Below are 25,117 nucleotides of genomic sequence, written 5' to 3'. Positions count from 1 at the left end.
CGGCACAAACGCAATAGAGCTCGGCCCAGTTAAAACCTTACTGTGGTAATAGGAAACGTCTTTGGGATGACATAGCATGACTTCATTCTCCCAAGTCAACAGTACACTAGGCTTGGGCGATATACCGCTTATTCCGTATACTGGGGTATTTCGAAATACAGACAGTATGATCTTCAATACTGTTTTTAGGTTGAGGGCCTCGCGGGGGCTGCGAGGGTGCATGCTACCCCACTGCTTATAACTAACTATAAGTTAAGTATAACTATCAGAAATCTAAGATGTGTCAAATAAATTATGTCCTGCTCAGGGCTCCAGCTATGCATTTGGTTTGCTAACTTGCTAGTTAAGTGGCTTGATGTCAAGATCAAGGTTCTTGGTTACAGCAGAGACATTCAATCCCCTCCTGGATCAAGATCCTTGTTGTCTTAATTGTTTTGTGCGTCCCCCAATTAATTAATTCATAGCGCCCCTTGTGTGCACATTTGGAAATACAGTATACCCCAGTATGGTACAGAAACGGTATGACGATATGAAAATCTGGATATGTCACACCTACTCCTGCTCCCTCCCTCCGGCGCTCGACTTCGCCGGTCTACTAACCACCGGTCCTGGCAACTATTATTACGCAACCTGTTCCCCATCATTGCGCACACCTGGTTATTATTTACTCCGTGATTACTCCCCCTTTAGCCCTCCCCCTTCAGTCATTAGGTAGTACTATTTTCTCTCACGTTCTGTACACTTCTCATGTTTGTTCATCAGTATCGTTTCTTTATTAAACTCACCTTCTGCACCTGCTTCCTGACTCCCAGCATATATGTTACAGAATACTACCTCTGAAAAATGGAAGCAGCGGAGGATAACACCAACTTCCAGAAGGTCAAGGAACAGGGTCATCTACTCCACCAACACCACGACCAGCTGACACAACTGGGTACGGCCATGGAGGAGGTCCTCTGCGTTCTCCACCACCTCAACACCACCAGCGAGGCTCTCCATACCCCTAACAGAGGGCCTCCTACCACGGGTCGTCACAGTGAGCCAGTCCCCCAGAGACTGTCCCTTCCGGAGAAGTATGACGGTAGTCCATCGAAATGCCGTGGCTTCCTACTCCAGTGCTCCCTCTATTTCGTCTATCAGACGGGAGTCCCCACCACCGAGAGTTCCAAGGGTGCCACAGTCATTTCCCTGCTGACCGGACGGGCGATAGAGTGGGCTACGGCCATCTGGGAGAGAGGAGAGGAGGAGCTGGGTTCCTATGAGAGATTCATGGCTCTGTTCAGGGCGGTCTTCGACCATCCTCCAGAGGGCAGAGAGGGAGGTGAGCGACTTCTCCAACTCCAGCAGGGTGCCCAGACCGCTGCGGATTACGCCATCACCTTTCGGACAGTGGCAGCCTCCAGCGGATGGAATGAGCCGGCGCTCCGCACTCTATTCCAGAGAGAACTGCGCAAAGACGTCCAGACGGAGTTGGCGTGTCGGGATGACAACCTATCCTTGGACGCACTCATCTCGATGGCCATCCGTCTGGATAACCTTCTTCGGGAGCGCCGGTGCCCACCTCGCTACTCGCCTCCCTCCTTTGGCTGTCCTGAGGCAGAGCCTGAACCAATGGAGGTTGGGGCCACACACCTCTCCGCGGCATCGCGGCATCGCTGGAGACAGCTGGGTCTCTGTCCCTATTGTGGCCAGGAGGGGCACCAGCTTCAGCGGTGTCCGGTGCGTCCTAACCCGGGGTCCACTAGAGCAGAGGGGCGGCACCATGATCTTCCGTCTCCCAGAGTAGGCGTGAGTATTCCATCATCATCATTTTCCGCCAAACCCTTTCTGGTTCCCATTTCACTGGCTGGCCCTCAGGTGTTGTCTCTACAGCTCCCTGAACATAACTTCATACCCGCTCTCTTCTCCTTTTCCTGTCCAAGCCCTGGATAAGTGACCATTGGGTTCTGGCACAATTACGCACATCACAGCACCACTCACCCTCACCGTGGGACCCATGTACCAGGAAAGCCTTCCCTTCCTCATCATCACTGCACCCGTACACAAAGTCATCCTCAGCCTCCCGTGGCTTCAACTTCATAACCTCACCATCTCCTGGTCGAGGATGAGAATCACCGCCTGGGGACCAGGATGCCGGAGGTCCTGCTTCCCGCACCCTGTGGTTCCACTTTGGTGAAGGGTCCTGTGAGTGTCCTCCAGCCCATCAATCTGTCATCCCATATCATTGGCCCCGTGTTTTGGGACGTAGATGTGGACATCCGCCAGGTTCTGGAGAGGGAACCTGCTCCTGCTACCTGCCCTCCAGAGCGCATCTACGTCCCCACGGGGGTGAGAGATCGGCTGTTTCCCTGGGCACACACATCCCTAGGCGCTGGACACCCAGGTATCACCCGCACCATCCCTCTCCAATAAATACTGGTGGCCCACCTTGGCGCAGGACATTGCCCACTATGTCAACTCATGCTCCGTATATTCCCAATAAAAATCTCCCCGGCACTCTCCAGCAGGGAAACGACTTTTCCTTCCCGTGCCTCAGCGGCATTGGTCACATCTCTCCATAGACTTTGTAACTGATCTCCCCCTTTCTGATGGTTTTACCACTATTATGGTTGTTGTTGACAGATTCTCTAAATCCTGCCTTTTTATCCCTCTCTCTGATCTACCTACCACTCTCCAGGTCGCTGACGCACTATTCCAGCAGGTCTTCCGGCACTATGGCCTTCTGGAGGACATCGTTTCCGATCGTGGTCCTCAATTTACGTTGCGGGTCTGCCAGCGCGTCCTGGAATATCAGCCGGCCCTGGTTCCGTGGACTCCAAGCCAGACCGAGGCCCCTGCAGTGGACGAGTGGTTCCAGCGCGCCGTCCTCTGTCAGAAGGATCAGGCAGACCTCCACCGCAGTGAGGCTCCCGTGTTCCATCCTGGTGATCATGTCTGGCTCTCCACCAGGAACATCCCGCTCCGCCTGCCCTGCCGGAAGCTGAGCCCCCGGTTTGTGGGGCCCTTCAAGGTCCTCCGAAGGGTCAATGAGGTAACCTATCGCCTTAAAACTCCCCACCAACTACTGGATCTCACCCTCCTTTCATGTTTCCCTCCTCAGGCCGGTGGTTCCTGGTCCCCTGGCTGATGCCTTCCCCCGCGACACCCCTCCGCCTCCCCTGGGCATCGTGGGGAACCCCGCCTATGCTGTTAGGTCCCTCCTGGACTCCCGATGTTGGGGGGGGGGGGGGGGGGGGGGGGGTCAGCTCCAGTAACTGGTGGACTGGGAGGGGTATTGTCCTGAGGAGCGCTCTTGGGTCCCGGTGGCGGACATTCTGGACCCCAACATCATCCGGGATTTCCATCTCTGCCATCCGGTCCGGCCCGCTCCTCCTGGCCGGCGTCGTCCTGCCGCTGGAGCCGTGCCTCAGGGGGGGTACTGTCACGCCTACTCCTGCTCCCTCCCTCCGGCGCTCGACATCGCCGGTCTACTAACCACCGGTCCTGGCAACTATTATTACGCAACCTGTTCCCCATCATTACGCACACCTGGTCATTATTTACTCCGTGATTACTCCCCCTTTAGCCCTCCCCCTTCAGTCATTAGGTTGTATTGTTTTCTCTCACGTTCTGTACGCTTCTCATGTTTGTTCATCGGTATCGTTTCTTTATTAAACTCACCTTCTGCACCTGCTTCCTGACTCCGAGCGTATATGTTACAAGATACCGCCCCAACCCTACAGTACACAGTAGCAATATCATTGCTTTAGGGCTACAGGCAACAAACAAATTAACTTTTATTATGTCTATTTAAAAACACTATTTGCTATCCACTGAACTTATCAGCATTTCTTGGGAAACATTTGCATGATTATTTCCATAGGTATCATAGTGGTTGCTTCTGTTTCCTTTGATGCTAAATGAAGATAACAGTCTCTGTGGTTGGGGTGAATGTGGGCTTTGTCCTGACCACAGTGGCCTGCTATGTTGTGGCTTTGCTTTAACCCTTCTCTTATTCCAGTTTGTATGTTCCCTAGAGTCTCAATAGAGACTACACCCCTAGAAAAAAGGGCTGTTCCTACTACACAAAGTGACCTAGGGCAGCGATACAGTGAGCCCATAGGGTGGGAAATTCAAGTAATATCAGCCTGCTATCTCCACACTGCAGCTCTGCCCTCCTCTAAACCCTGCTGGCTCGGATGTGGGTGTTATTAACAGGAATATTCATGAAGAAATAAAAGAAAAAGGGAGCACAATCTCTTTCTCCTTAACTTAATCACCAGACAAAAAAGCAGGGGAAATCTGACTTGTCCTCAAAGGCAGAGAAAGAGGGGAATTTCCTTGGTTAGCCTGCTGACTGTGGACCCAGATGCATGTGTGATGACTGATACAATCAGACACGGGGGATTAGCAGTCAGTTTAGCCGTATCAAAAAGGTGGGCCTGAGGAACAGCTGTAGACAATCAGCATGGCTGGGGCTTGGTCTATACTCCTGATATAGCCAGGCCTCTAGCAGCACTGGGTAGTGTTGGACTGCCAGGAGAAGAGGGCAATCTAATGAATAAGGTCAGATGGAATATGTCGGGCAGAATTGTCTTTTGCTTCCAGCAATGATATGAAATCAACAATGCCATCTTTTAAAAATAAAATTATGCTCTATCACTGCCAACACACTTTAGGGTGTGGGTATAATGAAGTCATATGTCAGGTCATCAGGGTTGTTTGTACCTCCTGTTGTGTCCTCTGTGTGTCTCTGGGACTGACCATGCCAGACCAGGGCTGTGGCCTGCTGCTGAGGTAGAGACACTTTAACCTATCAGAGGAGCCCTCACACTTTCATTACCTCCATATCTACTACTCTACTCTTCCTAAAGCATGTAAAGCTGCTTTAAGAGCCTGAAGACTCAGCTGGACATTTGTCTTTACAGCTGCTAATTGCTGCACTTTGAGTGGCCTTCTGGCAGTATAAACAGATGAACGTGGATATTGGCTATTAAAATATGAATATGCCTTATGGTGCATTACAACCACTCCTAACAGGCAATGTTCTATTCACGTTTGGGATGTAGAGCTCTATCCTACCTCATCTGAGTCATGAAGATCACGATGAAACTGAGAGTCTATTCACATATTGATTTACATTAACTATATGGGTGTGTCCACTCCACGGCAGGTCTAGTCAACCAGAGCACGCCAGGGAGCCAATGAAGCGAAGGAGATCTCCTGCATCCCTCTGTCTGCTTTCCTTTCTGACTGAGTGATCAATGGATCACTGTGGGAGTTTCTGATGTTTCTGACGTCTGTCCAGCTCTCTGGCCTACTGAAGGAGCTGCTTTGATCTCAGCCCTCTGCACCTGATGACGTTTCCCACCTTAGCCGACTGGTGGGCTGCTTGGTCGGGTCAGGGATGTGTGTGTGTGTGTCTCAACAAGCAGATGAGAGTTGGACCCTGTCAGTGAGTCGCCCCTGATCCATGGACTCAACTTCACATCCCGGTGCTGCTGTGGAATGGTTGGTTTCTCTACACAGCTTCTAACAACCACCCAAATGGGATGATCAACCGGCACAAACGCAATAGAGCTCGGCCCAGTTAAAACCTTACTGTGGTAATAGGAAACGTCTTTGGGATGACATAGCATGACTTCATTCTCCCAAGTCAACAGTACACTAGGCTTGGGCGATATACCGCTTATACCGTATACTGGGGTATTTCGAAATACAGACAGTATGATCTTCAATACCGTTTTTAGGTTGGGGGCCTCGCGGGGGCTGCGAGGGTGCGTGCTACCCCACTGCTTATAACTAACTATAAGTTAAGTATAACTATCAGAAATCTAAGATGTGTCAAATAAATTATGTCCAGCTCAGAGCTCCAGCTAAGTATTTGGTTTGCTAACTTGCTAGCTAAGTGGCTAGATGTCAAGATCAAGCTTCTTGGTTACAGAAACGGTATGATGATATGAAAATCTGGATACCGCCCAACCCTACAGTCCAGAGAGAACAGTCTATGACTAGGGTGGCTTGAGTCTTTGACAATTTTTAGGGCCCTCTGACACCGCCTGGTATAGAGGTCCTGGATGGCAGGAAGCTTGGCCCCAGTGATGTACTGGGCCATACGCACTACCCTCTGTAGTGCCTTGCGGTCGGAGGCAGAGCATTTGCCATACCAGGCGGTGATGCAACCAGTCAGGATGCTCTTGATGGTGCAGCTGTAGAACTTTTTGAGGATCTGAGGACCCATGCCAAATCTTTTCAGTCTCCTGAGGGGGAATATGTTTTGTTGTGCCCTCTTCACGACTTCTTTGTGTGTTTGGACCATGATAGTTCGTTGGTGATGTGGACACCAAGGAACTTGAAGCTCTCAACCTGTTCCACTACAGCCCCATCGATGAGAATGGGGGCGTGCTCAGTCCTCTTTTTATTCCTGTAGTCCACAATCATCTCCTTTGTCTTGATCACGTTGAGGGAGAGGTTGTTATCCTGGCACCACACGGCCAGGTCTCTGACCTCCTCCCTATAGGCTGTCTCATCGTTGTCGGTGATCAGGCCTACCACTGTTGTGTCGTCGGCAAACTTAATGATGGTGTTGGAGTCGTGCCTGGCCATGCAGTCATGGGTGAACAGGGAATACAGGAGGAGACTGAGCACGCACCCCTGAGGGGCCCCTGTGTTGAGGATCAGCGTGGCAGTCGTGTTGTTACTTACCCTTACCACCTGGGGGCGGCCCGTCAGGAAGTCCAGGATCCAGTTGCAGAGGGAGGTGTTTAGTCCCAGGATCCTTAGCTTTGTGATGAGCTTTGAGGGCACTATGGTGTTGAACGCTGAGCTGTAGTCAATGAATAGCATTCTCACGTAAGTGTTCCTCTTGTCCAGATGGGAAAGGGCAGTGTGGAGTGCAATAGAGATTGCATCATCTGTGGATCTGTTGGGGCGGTATGCAAATTGGAGTGGGTTTCTGGGATAATGGTGTTGATGTGAGCCATGTCCAGCCTTTCAAAGCACTTCATGGCTACAGACGTGAGTGCTATGGGTCAGTAGTCATTTAGGCAGGTTATCTTAGTGTCCTTGGGAACAGGGATTATGGTGGTCTGTTTGAAACATGTTGGTATTACAGACTCAGTCAGGGACATGTTTAAAACGTCAGTGAAGACACTTCGTCTGGCCCTGCGGCCTTGTGAATGTTGACCTGCTTAAAAGTCTTACTCACATCGGCTACGGAGAGCGTGATCACATAGTCATCCAGAACAGCTGGTGCTCTCATGCATGCTTCAGTGTTGCTTGCCTCGAAATGAGCATAGAAGTGATGTAGCTCGTCTGGTAGGCTTGTGTCACTGGGCAGTTTGCGGCTGTGCTTCCCTTTGTAGTCTGTAAGAGTTTTCAAGCCCTGCCACATCCGACGAGCGTTAGAGCCGGTGTAGTACGATTCAATCTTAGTCTTGACTCTGCCTGTTTGATGGTTCGTCGGAGGGCATAGCGGGATTTCTTATAAGCGTCCTTGAAAGCGGCAGCTCTACCCTTTAGCTCAGTGCGGATGTTGCCTGTAAGCCATGGCTTCTGGTTGGGTTGCGTCCGACTCGTTGAAGAAAAAATCTTCGTCCAAAACGAGCTGAGTAATCGCTGTCCTGATATCCAGAAGCTCTTTTTGGTCATAAGAGACGGTGGCAGAAACATTATGTACAGAATAAATTACAAATAACGCGAAAAAACACACATAATAGTACAATTGTTTAGAGGGCTGTAAAACGGCAGCCATCTTCTCTGGCGCCACTCCTATTGAAAACAAATTGGATGACCTAAGACTAAGGTTGTCCTACCAACGGGACATTCATAGTGATTGCTTCTGTTTCCTTTGATGCTGAATGAAGATAACAGTCTGTGGTTGGGGGGAATGTGGGCTTTGTCCTGACCACAGTGGCCTCCTATTTTGTGGCTTTGCTTTAATCCTTCTCTTACTCCAGTTTGCATGTTCCCTGGAGCCTCAATAGAGACTACACTCTTAGAAAAAAGGGTTCCAAAAGGGTTCTTCGGCTGTCCCTTTTTGGTTCCAGGTAGAACTCTTTTGGGTTCCATGTAGAACCCTCTGGGCTCTACCTGGGTTCTCCTATGGGGACAGCCGAATAATCCTTTTAGGTTCTAGATAGCACTTTTTTCACGTCTGGGACTACAGTATAGGTCCGTGTCAGAATGTCTCTCAATATCGACAGTGACAGAACTAAACACAAGACACTTCTTAGGTATGTTTTTCATTCAAAGTTTGTTTTAGATGTTTGTATAATGACTTGGCAGTGCTGAATGTGACCTCAGTCTGTTAACATAATGGAGGTCACCTCCCACTGGGCACACCACGTCATTTCAACGTGGAGAATTGGGTAATATTTGGTAGATACGCTGATCAATGAGATTCCAACATATTTTCACCCACTCAAAAAGACAGCCATAAGTTTGTTGAATTCCCAATGTGTTATCACTATGCTTTCAACCATCTAAAAGCACAACCAAATTCCAATGGAAAATCTATGTCCGATTTTTTGTTTGGTTGTCACCTAAATGTGTTATCATCACTGAGCTTTCAACCATTTAAAAGCACACCAAAGTTCAAATGGGAATACAATGTCATATATTTTGTTTATTTATAAAACAACTTAACTCTTCGGAGTCTGGAGCTTTTTTGGCCGTTTTTGGGTACCTTCAATTTTGCCCTGATATACTACATAAAGAAATGTTTACCAGACCAATGTTGGGTATCTTTTTTTTCAGCACAACCTCACCTATATGATCTGTTAGTAAGTTTTTCACTTTGACATACTATTTCAACACACTGGACCCAAACACACACAGAAAACACAAAGTCCGTTTAGAAAAAAGATGGTTTTTTTATTGTAAAACCCTCAAACATGGTGAACCAAGCATTTAAAAAGCTTCAAATTGAACCACAAGGTGCAAATATGAACATATAAAAGTATTTTGGTGATATATACAAGCAATAAATAACTATTTACAATAAAAAGTAGGTATAACCACTGGCGTTTTTCTTCTATTCTAACCCTAAACCTTTTTGTGCCACTCCTCAAAACAGTTTCTGTCCAAAATGAAAAAAAAAGCTTCAAATTGAACCACAAAGTGCAAATATGAACATATAAAAGTATTCTTGAGATATATACAAGCAATACACAACTATTTACAAAAAAAGTAGGTATAGCCACTGGCCTTTACCCTATTTGTGCCACTCTTCAAAACAGTTCCTGTCCACAATGACACAGAGAGCCACATCACAGGCCTTGCACTTCCATGGTGTGACAAACCTCTTCTTGTCAACTTGTTTACAGCGTTGACAAACCCTGCGGCCTGCTGTGGCTTTGTCTTTGGCCTCTGCAACATTGGCAATGGCCACAGAAACATGGCTGGTGCTTTTTTGAAGTGGAACCCCTGTCTGGGTCACTCCGCACAGCTGGGCCACAAGTTCTGCCACAAAGTTCTTGTGCGTCATGGGTGTGACCTGTTGGGTCGCACTGATGTCACAGTGCAGGATGTATGCATTTGTTGTTCCCATGTCCAAAAAATGCAGGAAGAGGGTACGGTACCAGCGAGCAGTTCTGCGATGGGTTGAGTAATACTGGAGAAGCTGGTTTGACAGGTCAACCCCTCCCATGTACTTATTGTTGGCTATGATGGGGGTCGGGCAGGGAATGTCTTTTGCTACCCAGCGTCCAGGTCCTTCCTTCACCTTCCTCTTGATTGTCTCGCCCGAAAACGCTGGGTGGATTGTGGAGCACACCGACACCTCCCGCGTATCCATCCACTTCACAAAGACCAGGCGATCCTCTCTGATCCATCTCACAGACCCCCTCTTCGATTTGCTGGTGAGGGCATTTTCTCTGCCACTAGGACACCCTTTTCTGTTGCTTCTGTAGGTCCCACAGGCTCCAAACTTCATACTTCCCAAACTCAGGAACAGTTTTGGGCTGGTGTAGAAATTGTCCATATAAATATGGTATCCTGTACCAAGATGTGATGGCTGAATGAGGTCCATAACAGCATCATATGAAAGTCCATGCACGCTGGGTGTGTGTGCTTTCCCAACATACACGTTGAAGTTTAGAGTGTAGCCATTGTTAGACTCTGCCAACACAAAGAGCTTGATCCCCCATTTGTTAGGCTTGTCCTTCATGTACTGGGTCATGCCAGTTTTGGCTTTTGTAGCCACCATCCTCTCGTCGACTGACAGTTCCTTCTTAGGATGGTAATGAGCCTGGCAGGCAGTGCGAATGTCGTCCATCAGAGGTTTGACCCTGAACAGTTTGTCATGCTGGGGTGTACCTTTGCGCTGGTCATTTATGACATCCTCCTCTGGATCACTTAGGTGGATGTTCCATGAGATGGACCGGAATCTGTCTCTTGGCATGACCTTCGCTGGCAATGAAACAGACAATATGTGGCTTTGTTTCCAGTAGTCCTGGATACTAGGCAGAGTCACCAATGAGGTGTAGATGAGGAGACCCAGAAATCTGTGCAGTTCCTCCACATCAACGTCAGTCCACTGATATTTGCTCCCCTTCTGCTGATTTCTTGCTGCCTGTTTGTTGGTGTTTCTGCAGATTGTCCTCATTGTATCTGCGGCGAAGTAGAGCAGGAAGAGGTCCTTTGGTGTGTGCCCTGAATGCAAATCCACCTGGGCTCCTGGTGGTCTGCGGGGCATGAACCTACTGGCTTGTGGGGCAGTGTCAGGATCAGTCTCTGTTTTCCATGGCTCAGAGCTCTGTTCTGGCTGTGCTGCTGACTGGGCTGGAGATCTTGACCTGGTCTTGGCCTGATCCTTCCTTCCACGCCCCCTCTGTGATGGCCTCCGTCGGCTTGTTGTGGGGGTGGGGGCTGTTGATGGCCCAGGCTGCTCGTCGTCGTCGTCGTCACTATACAAAACAGGTAAACGGATTCAAGATTATTCAAAGTTCAAGATGTTCATTGGCATTTGCACTACAGTGAAGTAGAATAGAATACTATAGTAAGATAAACGAAAGCAATAAAACAAATTCATTTTAGAAAAATGTTTGTCTTCTTACCTCACGTTTTCAGCAACAAAATCAGGGTCCTCGAAGTCATCCTGGCCACTCTCATTGTCTGACGACGAACTTTCCAAAGTTTCTTCATCGCTCATTTGGAATAACAAGTCGACGGCTTGTTCAACGTGAAGTGTGCGCCTCATATTGCTTCACAAAAACGATACTGCTGACAATAAAACTCTTGAAATACTAACAATTGAAATACTAACTCGTGAAAAACTCTCCAAAACTACTCATGAACTGAACTAATTCCTCTCGTTCGTTCTTTCGCAATGGCTAGTTGTCATGGGAATGAATGTTTATATACTCGTGTGCATCCTGAAGAACCGGGTTAGCACAAGCACACGTTTTTTTCCGTTCCTTTTTATCACAAAAGACGACAAAGTTATTATAATAAATGCAAAGCGCTCATAAAAGAGCGCATATTTTGACGCACTTTTTTCATGGAATTGAAATTATCATAACTTTGGTTTTAGTTGGTGTATTTACATGAAACAAACACTCAAAACGTAGCTTCGGGTCTCCATTTCTGCATGAAATCGACGGCAGCCCTCTGCGTCACTTGGTTTGGATGCTGCGCGGTCCTAAAGCCGGCCCGCGATTTGAACGCGCCGAAGCGTTCGCCGACTCGGAAGAGTTAATGTGTTATCACTGTGTTTCATCTAATAGCAGGACCAAATGACCTGGATTCCAGTTGAGAATACATTAAAAGTACATGGTACAAGTGATCAATGCCGTTTGAGATTCTGTACAGATTATTACAGCAATTGTGAAGATCTCCACAGACCTGCGACAACCTTGAACATGCACGCTTTATATGATTACATAATGACCCTGAACATCGTCATGTCTTTTGTTTTATTATGTGTTATACACTACCGGTCAAAGGTTTTAGAACACCTACTCATTCAATGATTTTTCTTTACCCTAGACCAGGCCTCTCCAACCCTGTTCCTGGAGAGCTACCGTCCTGTAGGTTTTCACTCCAACCCTATACTAGAGCACCTGATTCTAATTAGCTGGTCGAATTGCTTCAAAGAAACCACTACTAAAGGACACCAATAAGAAGAAGAGACTTGCTTGGGCCAAGAAACATGAGCAATGGACATTAGACTGGTGGAAATTTGTCCTTTGGTCTGGAGTCCAAATTGGAGATTCATGGTTCCAACCGCCGTGTCTTTGTGAGACGCGGTGTGGGTGAACGGATGATCTCCGCATGTGTATTTCCCACCGTAAAGCATGGAGGAGGAGGTGTGATGGTGTGGGGGTGCTGTGCTGGTGACACTGTCTGTGATTTATTTAGAATTCAAGGCACACTTTACCAGCATGGCTACCGAAGCATTCTGCAGCGATACGCCATCCCATCTGGTTTGGGCTTAGTGGGACTATCATCTGTTTTTCAACAGGACAATGACCCAACATACCTCCAGGCTGTGTAAGAGCTATTTTACCAAGAAGGAGAGTGATGGAGTGCTGCATCAGATTACCTTGCCTCCGCAATCCCCCGACCTCAACCAAATTGAGATGGTTTGGGATGAGTCGGACCGCAGAGTGAAGGAAAAGCAGCCAACAAGTGCTCAGCAAATGTGTTGGGAAAGCATTCCAGGTCAATTTTTGAAGGAGATGGCTCGTCTGCTTTGATAGCTCCATCTGTGCCACTGAGTCTGGCTTTAACTCCAGTTGGTCTACAAATTAATAATTGTTGGATTCACGTCTCCATTTCAACCAAAAATCTAAGTTGAAGAACTAACCAAATCAAATGCACTTTAAATACAGTTTGATTTGATTTAATCCTATTCTTTAACTTGTATTTTTGGTTGAAATGGAGACGTGAATCCAACATATTTATTATTAACTTGTAGATTCCATTTGAAATCAACCAAAGCTTGAAACCCTCCAACCCTGTTCCTGGAGAGCAACCGTCCTGTAGGTTTTCACTCCAACCCTATACTAGAGCACCTGATTCTAATTAGCTGGTTGATATGCTGAATAAGGTTAGTTAAACAGTGGTTGGATTGAAAACCTACAGGACGGTAGCTCTCCAGGAACAGGGTTGAATTGAAACAATAGCTGTTGATAACTTCCCAAATGCTATATAGGCCTAAACAGCATAATTGATGATATATGATTGATAAAGTATGGTTACATTTCATTTGCTCTGTTGAACCTGCCCTTTGGAATGACTTTGATAGCATCAGTGAATCTATTAAGTGGACATTTCTCAACAATCATTCTCACAATAGCACATTGGTAATAGTCAGTGACAAATATCAACACTAAGCAGGGTTGGGCTTGGTTAAAACCCTGGATGGGAAACCGAAGGGATAGCTGTAGATGGATCAACTCTCCAGTAGGAGTTGCTGCTCAGCCTATAGTTTTTTTCTTATAGTGGATATTACGTTGACTATCTGATATTGATTCAAAGGTACAAATTCAAAATATTTTATACAAGGTTTGTCTATGTTGAAAATTGGTTACCATGATGACATCATTCTGTGGTTGAAATTTTATCCTGAAAACAACAGTTGACTTTTTTCAAATCCAATGTATTTTCCACTTAGATTCCACATCACAATACGTTGAAACAACGTTGATATAACCAGTTTGTGCCCAGTGGGCTGGGTGATGAGGTGAGGTGTGTAAGGGTGTGACCTACCTGCTTTCCGTCCAGTGTGTAGATCCTCTTCACCACGCCGCTCTCCAGCTTGATGGCCTCTGTGATGTCGGTGAGCACCTGTTCAAAGGAGTGCGCTGTCTTCTTGTTGAGCAGCACGCGGACGGCCTTCCTCGGCTTCACGCCGCTCCGCATCACCGTCACCAGCTTGGGCCGAACAAACTCCTTACCCTCCCGGGCTTCGCTGGCCTGCTTACTGGCTAGGCTCTGCAGGTTCTTCTGGCTGGCAGAGGCCTTCACGTTCACAGACCAGTTGGGGTTGACGTTCTTTGTGTAGTCAACCTTCTTGTACAAGTTCTCGGACGCACAGACGTAGCTCTCTCCTGAGGGTGTAGGAGAGGACAGAGAGAAAGAGAAACGCTGTGAGGAATATGAAGTATTCACCTTGTTTGACATCTCAAAAACTCAGTAGGTCCCCATTGGTTTCCAACTCCCTGAGGAAAGATTGGCTTCAATGTGAGACATCAATACTATTGGGAAAAGGTGGGTTATTATGACCTGTCATTTTAGTCATTTAGCAGACGCTCTTATCCAGAGCGACTTACAGTTAGTGAGTGCATAAATGTTTCATACTAGCCCCCCGTGGGAAACGAACCCACAACCCTGGCGTTGCAAGCACCATGCTCTACCAACTGAGCTACAGGGGACATCCATATGTAAACTAAGCATTCTATGCTACTATAGATGATACTAAATGCATGGATACAACATAAACTTGTGAAGAGGATGGAAAAACAGCCTCATACTCAAACAGTGCAATCTAGCTCTACTGAATCTGATAGTGTCGACAAACTAGCAGTTATTTTCCCATAAGTTTATAAATGGGCCAGTGACCTGTGCTTCCTGTAATTGCTATAGCATCTCCATTAACCTAATCCAAAGCGTGGTGACCCATGCACTGAACTCTCCCCCAATCATCAAACAGCAGGAGGAGACTGCTCCGTCAGAGATATGCCAGCCAGTGATGGAATATAGCAATCGAGAAAACGATATACACATACATACTTACACACATATATATATAAATATACATACATATACACATACATATACATACATATAAATACACACACATATATTTATATAGCTATTGTAAAATAGATTGTATCCGTAATATGTATATAGTGTGTATAAGCTGGAAGTAGAAGCCTAAGTGTTGTTGTTCAGTAGTTTACTCCAATTAGGGGAGGGGTGGTAGGGTTAGGGGAAAATAATAAAGGAAAATATATTTTTAAAAGATGTGTAGGCACATTTGCTATTTAACGCAACAGTTTTAGTGACAAAACTATCGGTACAGTTGAAAATGCGATGGAAACACATTGAACATTCAATTTTTATTTGGTACATGAAAACTTAAGTGAAAAAGTACATTTGCGTGCACTATGTCATCACGCACTGATTTTTATCTGCAACACGTACGTTTGGTGGAAACACACCAATCGTGGGACAATGCGCATATTTTCTTTATGCCGATTTTTGAATATTCGCATTGGAAATATGTGATTGTTTTTAGTGAAAATTGTCAAAAAGGGGGAAAAAATTGCTTCGCTTTCTCAAGCAAGAATTGTGCTAGGACTGTCTGGAAGTGGTCTGAGTGGGAAGGGCAAACTGAAAACTAGCTGTTATTGGCAGAGGTTTGGAACTCTCTTTCTGTCTATTAACTAATTTACCGCCTGGTGATGTCATAAGGCAGGCCAAAACTCCATCCCACCAAACAGGCTGAAGTTTCAGGCAGCCGTTTCAAACAGCTCTTACACTAAAAGGGCATTATCGTAATTTTCACAATTTCACAGTATTACTCCAACCTCATAGTGTGGAAATATATATAAAACAAAGGGAAATCAAGTTTTTGACTGCACTGGGCCTTTTAACATCAGATTATGGAATTATCATAGATCCTAGAAGTAGTAATGATCTCCCATTTGTCCTAGTTTTAAAAACAGTGATCATGTAGGTAGTATGCTGTAGGAGGAGAGTGTAATGGGACCTGTCACTGTGGATCAGCGGTTTCGTCACTCCAGGCCAGCTATAGTCTTCTCTATAGACCAGTGGTTCACAACCAGGGATACTAGGACCCGTGGGGGCACTTGGCCTATCCACAGGGGGTACTTGAGAAGACTCATGAGACCATAGGCCTACTGGTAAAATGCACATGAGGGGGTAAATCAGGGGTACTCCGGGCAGAGCAAAATTCAGTTGGTGGTACAGTGACAGAAAAAGGTTAGGAACCACTGCTATAGACCACTGACAGGATATCGCCTATACTGCCCTCCAGTTAAGAGACTCATGGATAAACATTTGATATACAGAGACACTAGGTAAATAAAAAGGGGCTGGAAATGAGGTATTACTATTCACACCACATGACCCTGAGGTGGAGAGGAGAGCGGAATGTTTATAGGAGAGGACAGGCAGGACAGTCAGTGGATAGACTGATGATCCCTGTCTGAGAGAGGAAGTGAAGCAGAGAAAAGATAGATGGAACCTGCAAACAGGAGCGACAGCTGGGAGACAAATCTCATCAGTAATGTGAGGCTGGTGATGAGAGCTAGCTAGGGGACAGGGCAGCAATGATACAACAGAAGACAGGGCAAACAGCAGAGCAGTGCTACCAGGGGATCCGATGACAAGTAGAAACGATTAACAATTTATATACACATGTAGAATCTTAATTTGAGCCAGTTTTCTCCTGCAGCAACAGGAAATGTGAATTATTATGTGTATTCTAATTAATGGAATTTTTTTGTAGGGGTTGATACATTTTTCGTTAAGGCACTCAAGTCTGACATTTTAAAGTGGAAATGACAAACTTTAAAAGCCTTTTTAAACCTTGAATACACTACAAGTTTGCATTTCCTGTAGTGCAGGAAAATTATCAGCAACAAAAGAGTGATCAAATTAACATCCTACATCTGTAAGGACATTTGAAATAGTGTCACATCACAGTGTACTGTCTGCAACCACTCAAACAAAGTAACGCTGTCTTTTTCCTCTCTCCTGGGGGCACATGCATACAACATGGTCTGCATACTCTGACTTCTCACATAAATGCACACCTTAAATCAGGTTACAGACCATTTAGGCCTAGGACCCCTAGACTTAGCGAGCGTAGCAATATCAGTAGGTTAGCTAGGTGGTTTTGTAACACAGATAATGTAACATAATGCTAACCAAATACTGAAATATTACAAACCAATGCTTTTATTCACTTAGAAAATCAGTGGGCTTCATAGTCAGCCCACAACTCTCCCAGATCTGCCTGCCTGTGTAGGTGGGTGTGGGTGGGTGGGTGTATGTGCACAGGCATCTCCATTCTCCATGGTTGACAGGGATACTCATTATATTCACTGCATTTCTTCCAGACAGCACACGGTGAAGGCAAAGCCAGTGCTGTCATTGAGACATGATCATATATAACCTACTGTAGCATGCACATCCCTGGAGAACTCATAAAGGAATTTAGATGTACCCTCAGAAAAGAGTTGACTTTGGCTAAGCACATGAATGAGTTAAGTCTAAAATTTGCACTTTGAGCATCAAAACGCTGTTATAATATAATATTCCATGTCTAGCCGGAATACTAATCTGAATTTCTGCTGGATGTCTGTCTTCCTACATGTGCTGCTAAAAATTATGATATGTGTCATGAGATCCAACGTATTATAAATATATTTCTGCAGATGTTTTTCCAATGGAAAGTGAATAAATTACGCTAGCACATGTGAGAGAGAACCTTGCGTCTGTAACTGTGGCTGTCCTGTGTAACAGTGCATCGAGACAGCAGAGACAGCTTTTCAAAGAGTGTTATGACAGCATCTACCTAGAGGGCACTGCTTACTCTCAACGCTCTTTCATCAGATCTTACAGATTCAGTAGAAGGATGGAGGAAAACAACCTCCTACATTACATTGACATTTTAGTTACTATTATAGCTGAGCAAATCTATACTGTAGGACATACTGCCTAGCAACAGTGTAAATGGCAGTGCTCGACTCTTCCATTCAGGTAAGCAGGTCCTGATTTCACCTAAGGACAGGCAGTAAGAGTCAGCCAGTCCCACTAAGCCTAAGCCTTCTGCCTGGGTGGACTGGCAGCTTGGGCTGAGCTCTTTATGACTCTTTATGGTACAGGACAGTAAGAACTAGAGGCCTGTAAGGTGGTGCGGCAGCTGGCTCAGGCTAATACTGTATCATGTAAGCCTTCCTCAGCAGTCTGGGCTGCTTTCCCTACATGCACTGCACTGTGTAAGTGACCTAAATGAGAAAGAGGAGCAGCCAGCCACACCTCCTCCATCCTCTCCCCATCCTCTATCTGTTTTTCATCATACCCTCCATCTTTCTTCCTAATAAATATTCAAAATGTAAATTCTCTACCAATCGTTCCTTCATTTCCATGTCTCCCTGGTCTCTCCTCCATCATGTCCCCAGACAGTCAGACACCGCAGTGTAGAGGCTCTCTCAGGGAGATCCAGAGAGAGGGCTCCCACCCTGTGCCACAGCAGCACCAGACAAAGGACAGTGGGGATAATACAGTGCAGAGGAGTTCATTATCTCCTGAAAGAGGAAGAGCAGCAGGATGAACCCCTCTTCTCGCCACCCCAAATACATACAACTCTCTCTCTTCCACAAACACACAAACAAGCAAACAATCTCACTCACTCTCCCTGCTGTGCCATACCTTGTCTCCTCTGGCCTCAGCCTCAGACGCCCCACACATACAGTATATAAACACCCCCCGGCCCCACCCGGACGCCCCCCCTCTCATTCCTAAGCAGCTCAAATGGAAGAGATGATCACCTCATTTTGATCAAATTAAGCCAGGGTTTATCTCTTTGTTTAATTTGTATAATCCCCCCACCCACCCCCTTCCCTAGAAAAAAAAAACCTGAGGGCTTCCAAGCTTTTTGGAAAATAATTCTGCCAATTCTGTTCCTATTCATGCCAGTCATAAAAAAGATGAGCAGAAAGATTAGAAGACAGAAGGGTTGATGTGTCAGAGAGGGAGGAAGGAGGAAGTGAGGGCATCCAGGGGAGGGGAAGTGAACAGCACAATTAGCCAGGGGTGTTGAGTGTAATTGAAAAACTCTGCCTCCGGGGCAGATGGCGTTGAGGGAGAGACTTAAACAACACTGGCAGAGGACACTGAATTCCCAGGTTACATGAGTCAAGAGGAAGAGTAATTGCATCAGTGAAGTGTATAAGATTACAGGGTTCTCCTACTCTGAGGGGTGTGGTCTCAAGGTAATGAACCCAAAGGTCAAATCTACTGACAAGGTCCACATAGAACAGCATAGTATAGCAAACTAACTGCTGTATAACTAGAATAATTCACTCCTCATTTATTTTTCTCCTTCACCACATGGTCCTACCCTCATAGTTTTTTCACTTGTCCTTGCTTCTACTGTATCTTTCCAAACATGCTCTCTTTCTTTTCCTCAAATCATCCCGTTTAACGACCGTAGAGCCTTTCCCAGCTGGCAAATGCACAATCTGGCAGCATAATATCAGCTGAAACGTTTCATAACACTAAGCAGCAGTAAGATCTATTTATATTCTATTCATAGGCCACAATATGATCAATTTCCCCTGGAAGGCAGCAACATTACATGGAGCTGGGGAGGGACGCCTCCTGTTTCCCTCTCCCTGTATGGGGAACCAGCTGGGGGGGCTCTGCTCCACCTACCTGTCAGTCTTCCCAGACTGTGTATCACTTCATTCCCAGGAGAGCCTGTTTCATATACAGTTACAGAACCACTTTCAAACAAGGAATAACAGATACTCCTGCTGTTGAGGGGGTATTAATATGACACAGTAAGAGATCCAGCAGCCTTCATGATATTCTGCTTCAGCCACAGGGAGATTGCTGAGCTGTTTGGAAGACTCCCGTGTGGATAAGTATGCAGAGTCTCAGACTCAGTGCTCACATCAAAGGTGGAGGAGTCCCCCTAATGAGGGGAGGAGACGTTACATTACATCACACCAAGGAAACGGGCAGAGACCACGTCTGTCTGCTCATCAAACAGAATGCTGCCTGAGCTCCACCCTCCAGGGGGATGGATGGTTCCAACAGGCTCCGTTTAGGAACCATTTTATAATTCCTGGCTGCCAGGCACTCTCACTGCTGTAAGGCTCTAGTCTCCACTTCTGTGGGAGAATTCCACATGTGTACATGCCAATGAGAGTCAGTGACCGGATAAAAACCTCAGTGAGAATCTCTAATAACAGTGTAGGGTTTCACACAATGAGAGCAGCAGACTACTACTACACCATGCATATCAATGACAATTGTGTCCACCCTACTGACAATTGTGTCCACCCTCTGATGATGATGATGATGATGATGATAAAATCCATCAGCCTTCAAAAAGACCCAGGGAACAGTAAAGCAGTCATAGTAGTGGTATACTCTTAAAAATAAAGGCGCTATCTAGAACCTAAAATGGTTATTCGGCTCTCCCCATAAGAGAACCCTTTGAAGAACCCTTTTTGGTTCCAGGTAGAACCATTTTGGTTCCAGGTAGAACCCTTTTGGGTTAAATGCAGGATCCTTTTCACAGAGGGCTCTACATAGGACAACCGAAGAACCCTTTTGGAACCCTTTTTTCTAAGAGTGTAGTAAAGTGTTAAGCCAACATAGAAGTATTCTACCACAACCTCAGCTCCACATGTTAGGAGATTTAACCTAGCTGATGTTCTGATGCTATGATAGGTCTGCTCCAGACATACTGAACCCACTGCTCTGTGGCTCCTGGGGCGCTGAGTGAATCACTGGTATGAATTATTGAGACTAAACAGTATTACTGTAGTGAGTGCTCTGCTGCTCGCTAACTACCAGCATTTAGCAGAGTGGCAGAGCCTCTGGAGGACACTGTGTAAACTAACATAGCATACCTTCCCACTGCTCCATCCCCCTGCAAACCATCAGATTATCATATCTAATATGTAGAGATTACAGCCGGCTAGACCGGCCAGACAGACCCTTAATCTCATAGCAGAAGACGCTTATGCATCCCAATCTTCCCAGCGTTACAGGTGATGACACACACAGTTGGTGATCTCCATCAGACTACTGCTGTGTACCTTTCATAATCACATGAACATACCTTAGAATGATAAGGTTCACTTACTGAGGAAACTAATCACAAAAACATCCTCCAATGAGTATAAACATGTAATAACACTAAAGTATAATAACCCCCACTCCCTACCTACCACCCAGCCCCCATGTGAGCTCACCTTCCTCCAGCTCGTCCATGGTGGTTATCTTGCGTGTTCCGTCGATGGAGAAGATGAAGCGGACCCCCTGGGGCAGGTTGATGTGGTCGGAGAGGGAGCGCGTCAGGTCGGCCAGGAGGGCGTCGAAGGTGCGGAAGCGTTCGACGGCCACAGCGTACACGATGCCCTTGAAGTAGCGGTCTCCGTTGCGGTAGAAGCGCACCTTCTTGGCCTTCTTCTCGTTGGTGAGGGCCTGCAGGGTGCGCGTGCGGTAGAAGCTGCAATGGGCGCTGTGGGTGGGGCTGGGCAGCCCGTTCATGCGCCCGCCCCGTGGGGTACGGGGCTTGTCTCGCTCGTCAAAATGGCCGAAGTCCAGCTCCATGGCAACAGAGGTCCGGGAGGGTCCGTGGTAGATGGGTGCTGGATGTGGAGAGCTCTGGGGAGTCTAGCATTGAGATAAATAAAACAACAGAGTTATAATTATGTTATATACAGTATAGAAAAGGTGAATTGGTAAATATATTTTCATGGATTAACTCATAGACTCTCAATGACAGAATACCAAAGTGGTAAATAAATCCCTCAACATTCCACCATCTAGCTACTGTGAAATTCCCTTGCAGTGGGTATCACTTTCCATCTCTATCCCTCTCATACAATAGTGCACCATGCACCACGGGTGTGCTGGGGTTCACATGCAGTAAACCGAGCCAGCCCTCCCCCGTCTCTCCAGAGGGTGTTTGGTTTCTGCAGGATGAAGAGATTCCGGGCCAGCCCAATCAATTACAGCCCTCACTATCGATTAGCCCACCCCCTTACAGACACACACAGAGGTGTGTTAACCTCCCGCCCCTATGTGCATGTGCGTGTGTGTGTGTGTGTGTGTGTGTGTGTGTGTGTGTGTGTGTGTGTGTGTGTGTGTGTGTGTGTGTGTGTGTGTGTGTGTGTGTGTGCGCGTGCGTTAAGTGTGTGAAGCAACTGGAGAACACTCTGCCATGACGGAGCTGCAACAGAAACACAAGCCTCATTTGGGAAGTTTCCTAGTTGAACAGGGGATCAATATTTTATGTCCAGTGAACAGAATCACTCTGCTGTATACTCAGTAGTACATGTCCTATGTAGGCCCTACAACCCTTTAGTGATCCTAAAACTAAGGCCATTAGCTCTGAACATACATACAATTATGGACCAAATGGACTAAACATTTACATCAGTTGTACACATGTCTTATGTAGAGCTGGGGCTGCTCCGCCTGTAAGTCTGCCTGTGTCCTGACCTACATTGAATGGAAGCGTGGCCAGTTAGGGGCTATTATTAAGAAGCCCCGGTGGATGTGTGATATTTTGGAGAAAAGGTCTCTCATCAGAGTGAGCTGCTGTCTGTGGTCTGACCAGGATGTTTCACAGGCTGGGAAACAAGACACTTTTCCTCAGGCTCCAGGATGCGTGAAAAAGTGTGATTCTGGTTTCTGTTTGTGATGTGTCGTATATCTTACATGAAAAGTCTTTCACCTCATCGGTCTTTTTAAAGACAGATATGGCAGAAATAAGCCTAGGAGCATCCGAATCAGAGGATCCTCCCACACACCAGAGTCTGAGCTATGAGCAGGCAGACTGGGACGGATATGTAGCTCCTGTAGCATCATCATCCACCTCCGCACCGTCAGCTAAGGGTTCTTGGACAAGACAGACTAGAACTGAGCTGAACATTTGGAGCGTTATTCACTGATGTAAATTAGATGGTATCACAGTCTTCTCTGTGGTGCTGAGCACCATGTGCGAGGGTGTATTCACACTTTTCAATGGTTACTCATCCTCTACACTACAGGGTAAAGGTACAGGCGTGACTCACCCACAAGTTTGCATTATCCAATGTGCAACTGAACCCTGTCTAAAAATAACAGCAAGTCACTGAAAGAGAGAACAGTACTAAGGTTGAGGGTAAAAAACGATTCAATTTCTTTTTTTAAAGGTTTTTTTTTGGTTATTGATAGATAGGATAACTAGTGTAAAGACATGAGCAGGTCTCTTTCATGGTCTCACCTCTCTGTACAATCTGTAGTGCATATACAGCATTCAGCTAGATGCTGCGAGGGGTAGCAAGCACAGCACGCTGTGCCAAAACTCTCCACTAACATCTGCTCTTTTTAAACGCAAACAGACCTTTTTATCCCCTCCGCAAAAAGACAGAAGAAAAGAAAGCATGGTGGGAGGAGCTGGCTGGCTGGCTGGCTGGCTGGCTGACCGGCTGGCTGGCTGGCTGGCTGACCGGCTGGCTGGCTGACCAGAGAAGTGTCTTCTGCTACCCAGTTTGTACTGGAACTTTGCAATAGGCAGTTTGAATAATGAGGAGATCAGCCACTGAATGGGCAGAGAGCACCCATTACTGTGCCACTCTGAATGGGCACTCAGCAGCCACCCTCTCTGCTATGTCTCACATCTTATCCCAGTCATGAGTCTCTCCGCCGTAGGAGGAAAGAGGACACCGGGAAGGTCATTGGTGCCACGCCCTACCCTGGTGCATGCTGGGAGACCTGCCCTGCCCTGGTCAGACTGATAGTCTGTCTGTTTGCTCCGACAAACCTTTCGATGGCGGGCATTCCGGAGTGGAACGAGCGTTTCAGTGAAACTAGCCGACTGCAGAGCAGACAAAGAAACACGTCAGAGTCGTTCTACTCCAGTGGGGCAGGTTGCGTCGAAACAGCGACACACAAAACCCCCTTTCTAATGAATCTCATTAGCCATCTCTGTGTGATCTAATCAAAATGAATAGAATTCCTCTGTATGAGATGGAAAATGTGCAGTTATGATGACCGCACAGTAGAGCTTTCTGCTAGCTGCTCTATGACAGAACAAAGACTCACTGCAATACTATAGCGGTATCCACATGGTCCAGCACAGACACAAATACAAATACAGACACAGACACAGACACAGACATAAACACAGACATAAACACAGACATAAACACAGACATAAACACAGACACAGACACAGCAGCCATACTGTACTGTCCATGACCTGTGAATGAGGTTAGCTGCAGCGGGACGAACCTCATCCACACCTGCCTAGAATGTGCTGACACCCATGTCTGGGCTGTCTGGCTGTATTTGTATCAGGCTTCTCTGTAAAGACACACAGCAGACAACATGAACTAGTGGCTTTGTTTTTAACAATGCAAGTTACCAGGTCTGTCATCTTTTTCTCCTTCAACGTCTTCTATCGAAGTCCAGTAACTATCACGTAAAACAGCCTCACCACTCTAGGGACAATATGGGATACACTGTGTCACCCAATAGGCTAGTGTGCTCTGTCTAGCTCCAGGCCTAGTCCTACTCAACGCCATGATGCATTTTCCTACATCTTTCAACCATCATCAATAGCCCCTCACACTCAGTTGCCCAAAATGGCCTCTTCTAAACAATGCTGATCAATAACTACTCGTCAATAATCCTATAGGCTTTCAGGCCCATTGTTCACAAACAAAGCATTTGTCAATATCGCCCCACAGTCTAAGTCCCAAGATACGGGCCAGTAGTGTGTTAAAGTGGGCAGGAGGTGTGGCGGCTACAGGAGGCAGGAGCTGGTGATGTGTGATAAATGACAGTAATCTTTGACAGCCTGACCTCCTCCCCACAGCCCACTGAGCCCCGTCCTCTGGAGCCCCACAGAGACCACATCCCCTTCCTGGAGTGGACACAACAGAACAGATGCCAGAGGGAACAAGAAACATAACAGCACCCCCTATACCCCCCCCCCCCCCCTACTAACACCACATCCCCCTGCCTGGTGACATCCCAGGACAAGCCCTTTTCATGTGACCTTAACTCATCCCACCTAAAAAAAATCCCCCCTTAAAAATATATTGTTCCTGTTGTGAGCCCCCTGGGGCACTTCGATATCCTGTCGAGAATTTGATTTGTCTGCTAAATTCTTAATGCAGTATTACTATTAGAGCGAGGCTGGAGGTGCTGCTCTCTGGGGAAATGTAGCAGAACCAGGCCTGTGTTTAAGAATAGGATTAGAGGAGGAGAATCACAACTGATTCACTGGTGACTAACTGACACCCTCACAGAGCTGCTGCTGCGGCCTGCTTCACTCTGATACACAAGATTATCAGGTACAATGAACTGCACAAATAGATTTTTAAGACTATCATTTGTGAACACTGATTGATATGTAGATGATCAACGA

At 46.6% G+C, this 25,117-nt stretch overlaps 1 protein-coding gene across 2 annotated transcripts in view; it reads right to left on the bottom strand.

Moving 5' to 3' along the window:
* Window positions 1-21,306, bottom strand: part of LOC311142878 (neuronal migration protein doublecortin-like) — a gene marked incomplete at both ends in the record, with an annotated part of 60,588 nt that extends 39,282 nt beyond the window's left edge. For both annotated transcript variants that reach the window (XM_084178583.1, XM_084178584.1), the window contains 2 exons: window positions 13,693-14,033; window positions 20,946-21,306. In XM_084178583.1, the coding sequence (XP_084034709.1) occupies window positions 13,693-14,033; window positions 20,946-21,306 (702 nt within the window). The remainder of the gene's footprint in view (window positions 1-13,692; window positions 14,034-20,945) is intronic.
* Between the last annotated feature and the right edge of the window lie 3,811 nt (window positions 21,307-25,117).

Source organism: Coregonus lavaretus (genome assembly GCF_964263955.1).
Source record: "Coregonus lavaretus genome assembly, chromosome: 15".
NCBI lineage: Eukaryota > Metazoa > Chordata > Actinopteri > Salmoniformes > Salmonidae > Coregonus > Coregonus lavaretus.
Note: the sequence above shows the minus strand (reverse complement) of the source record. Positions and strands in the feature narration are given on the sequence as shown.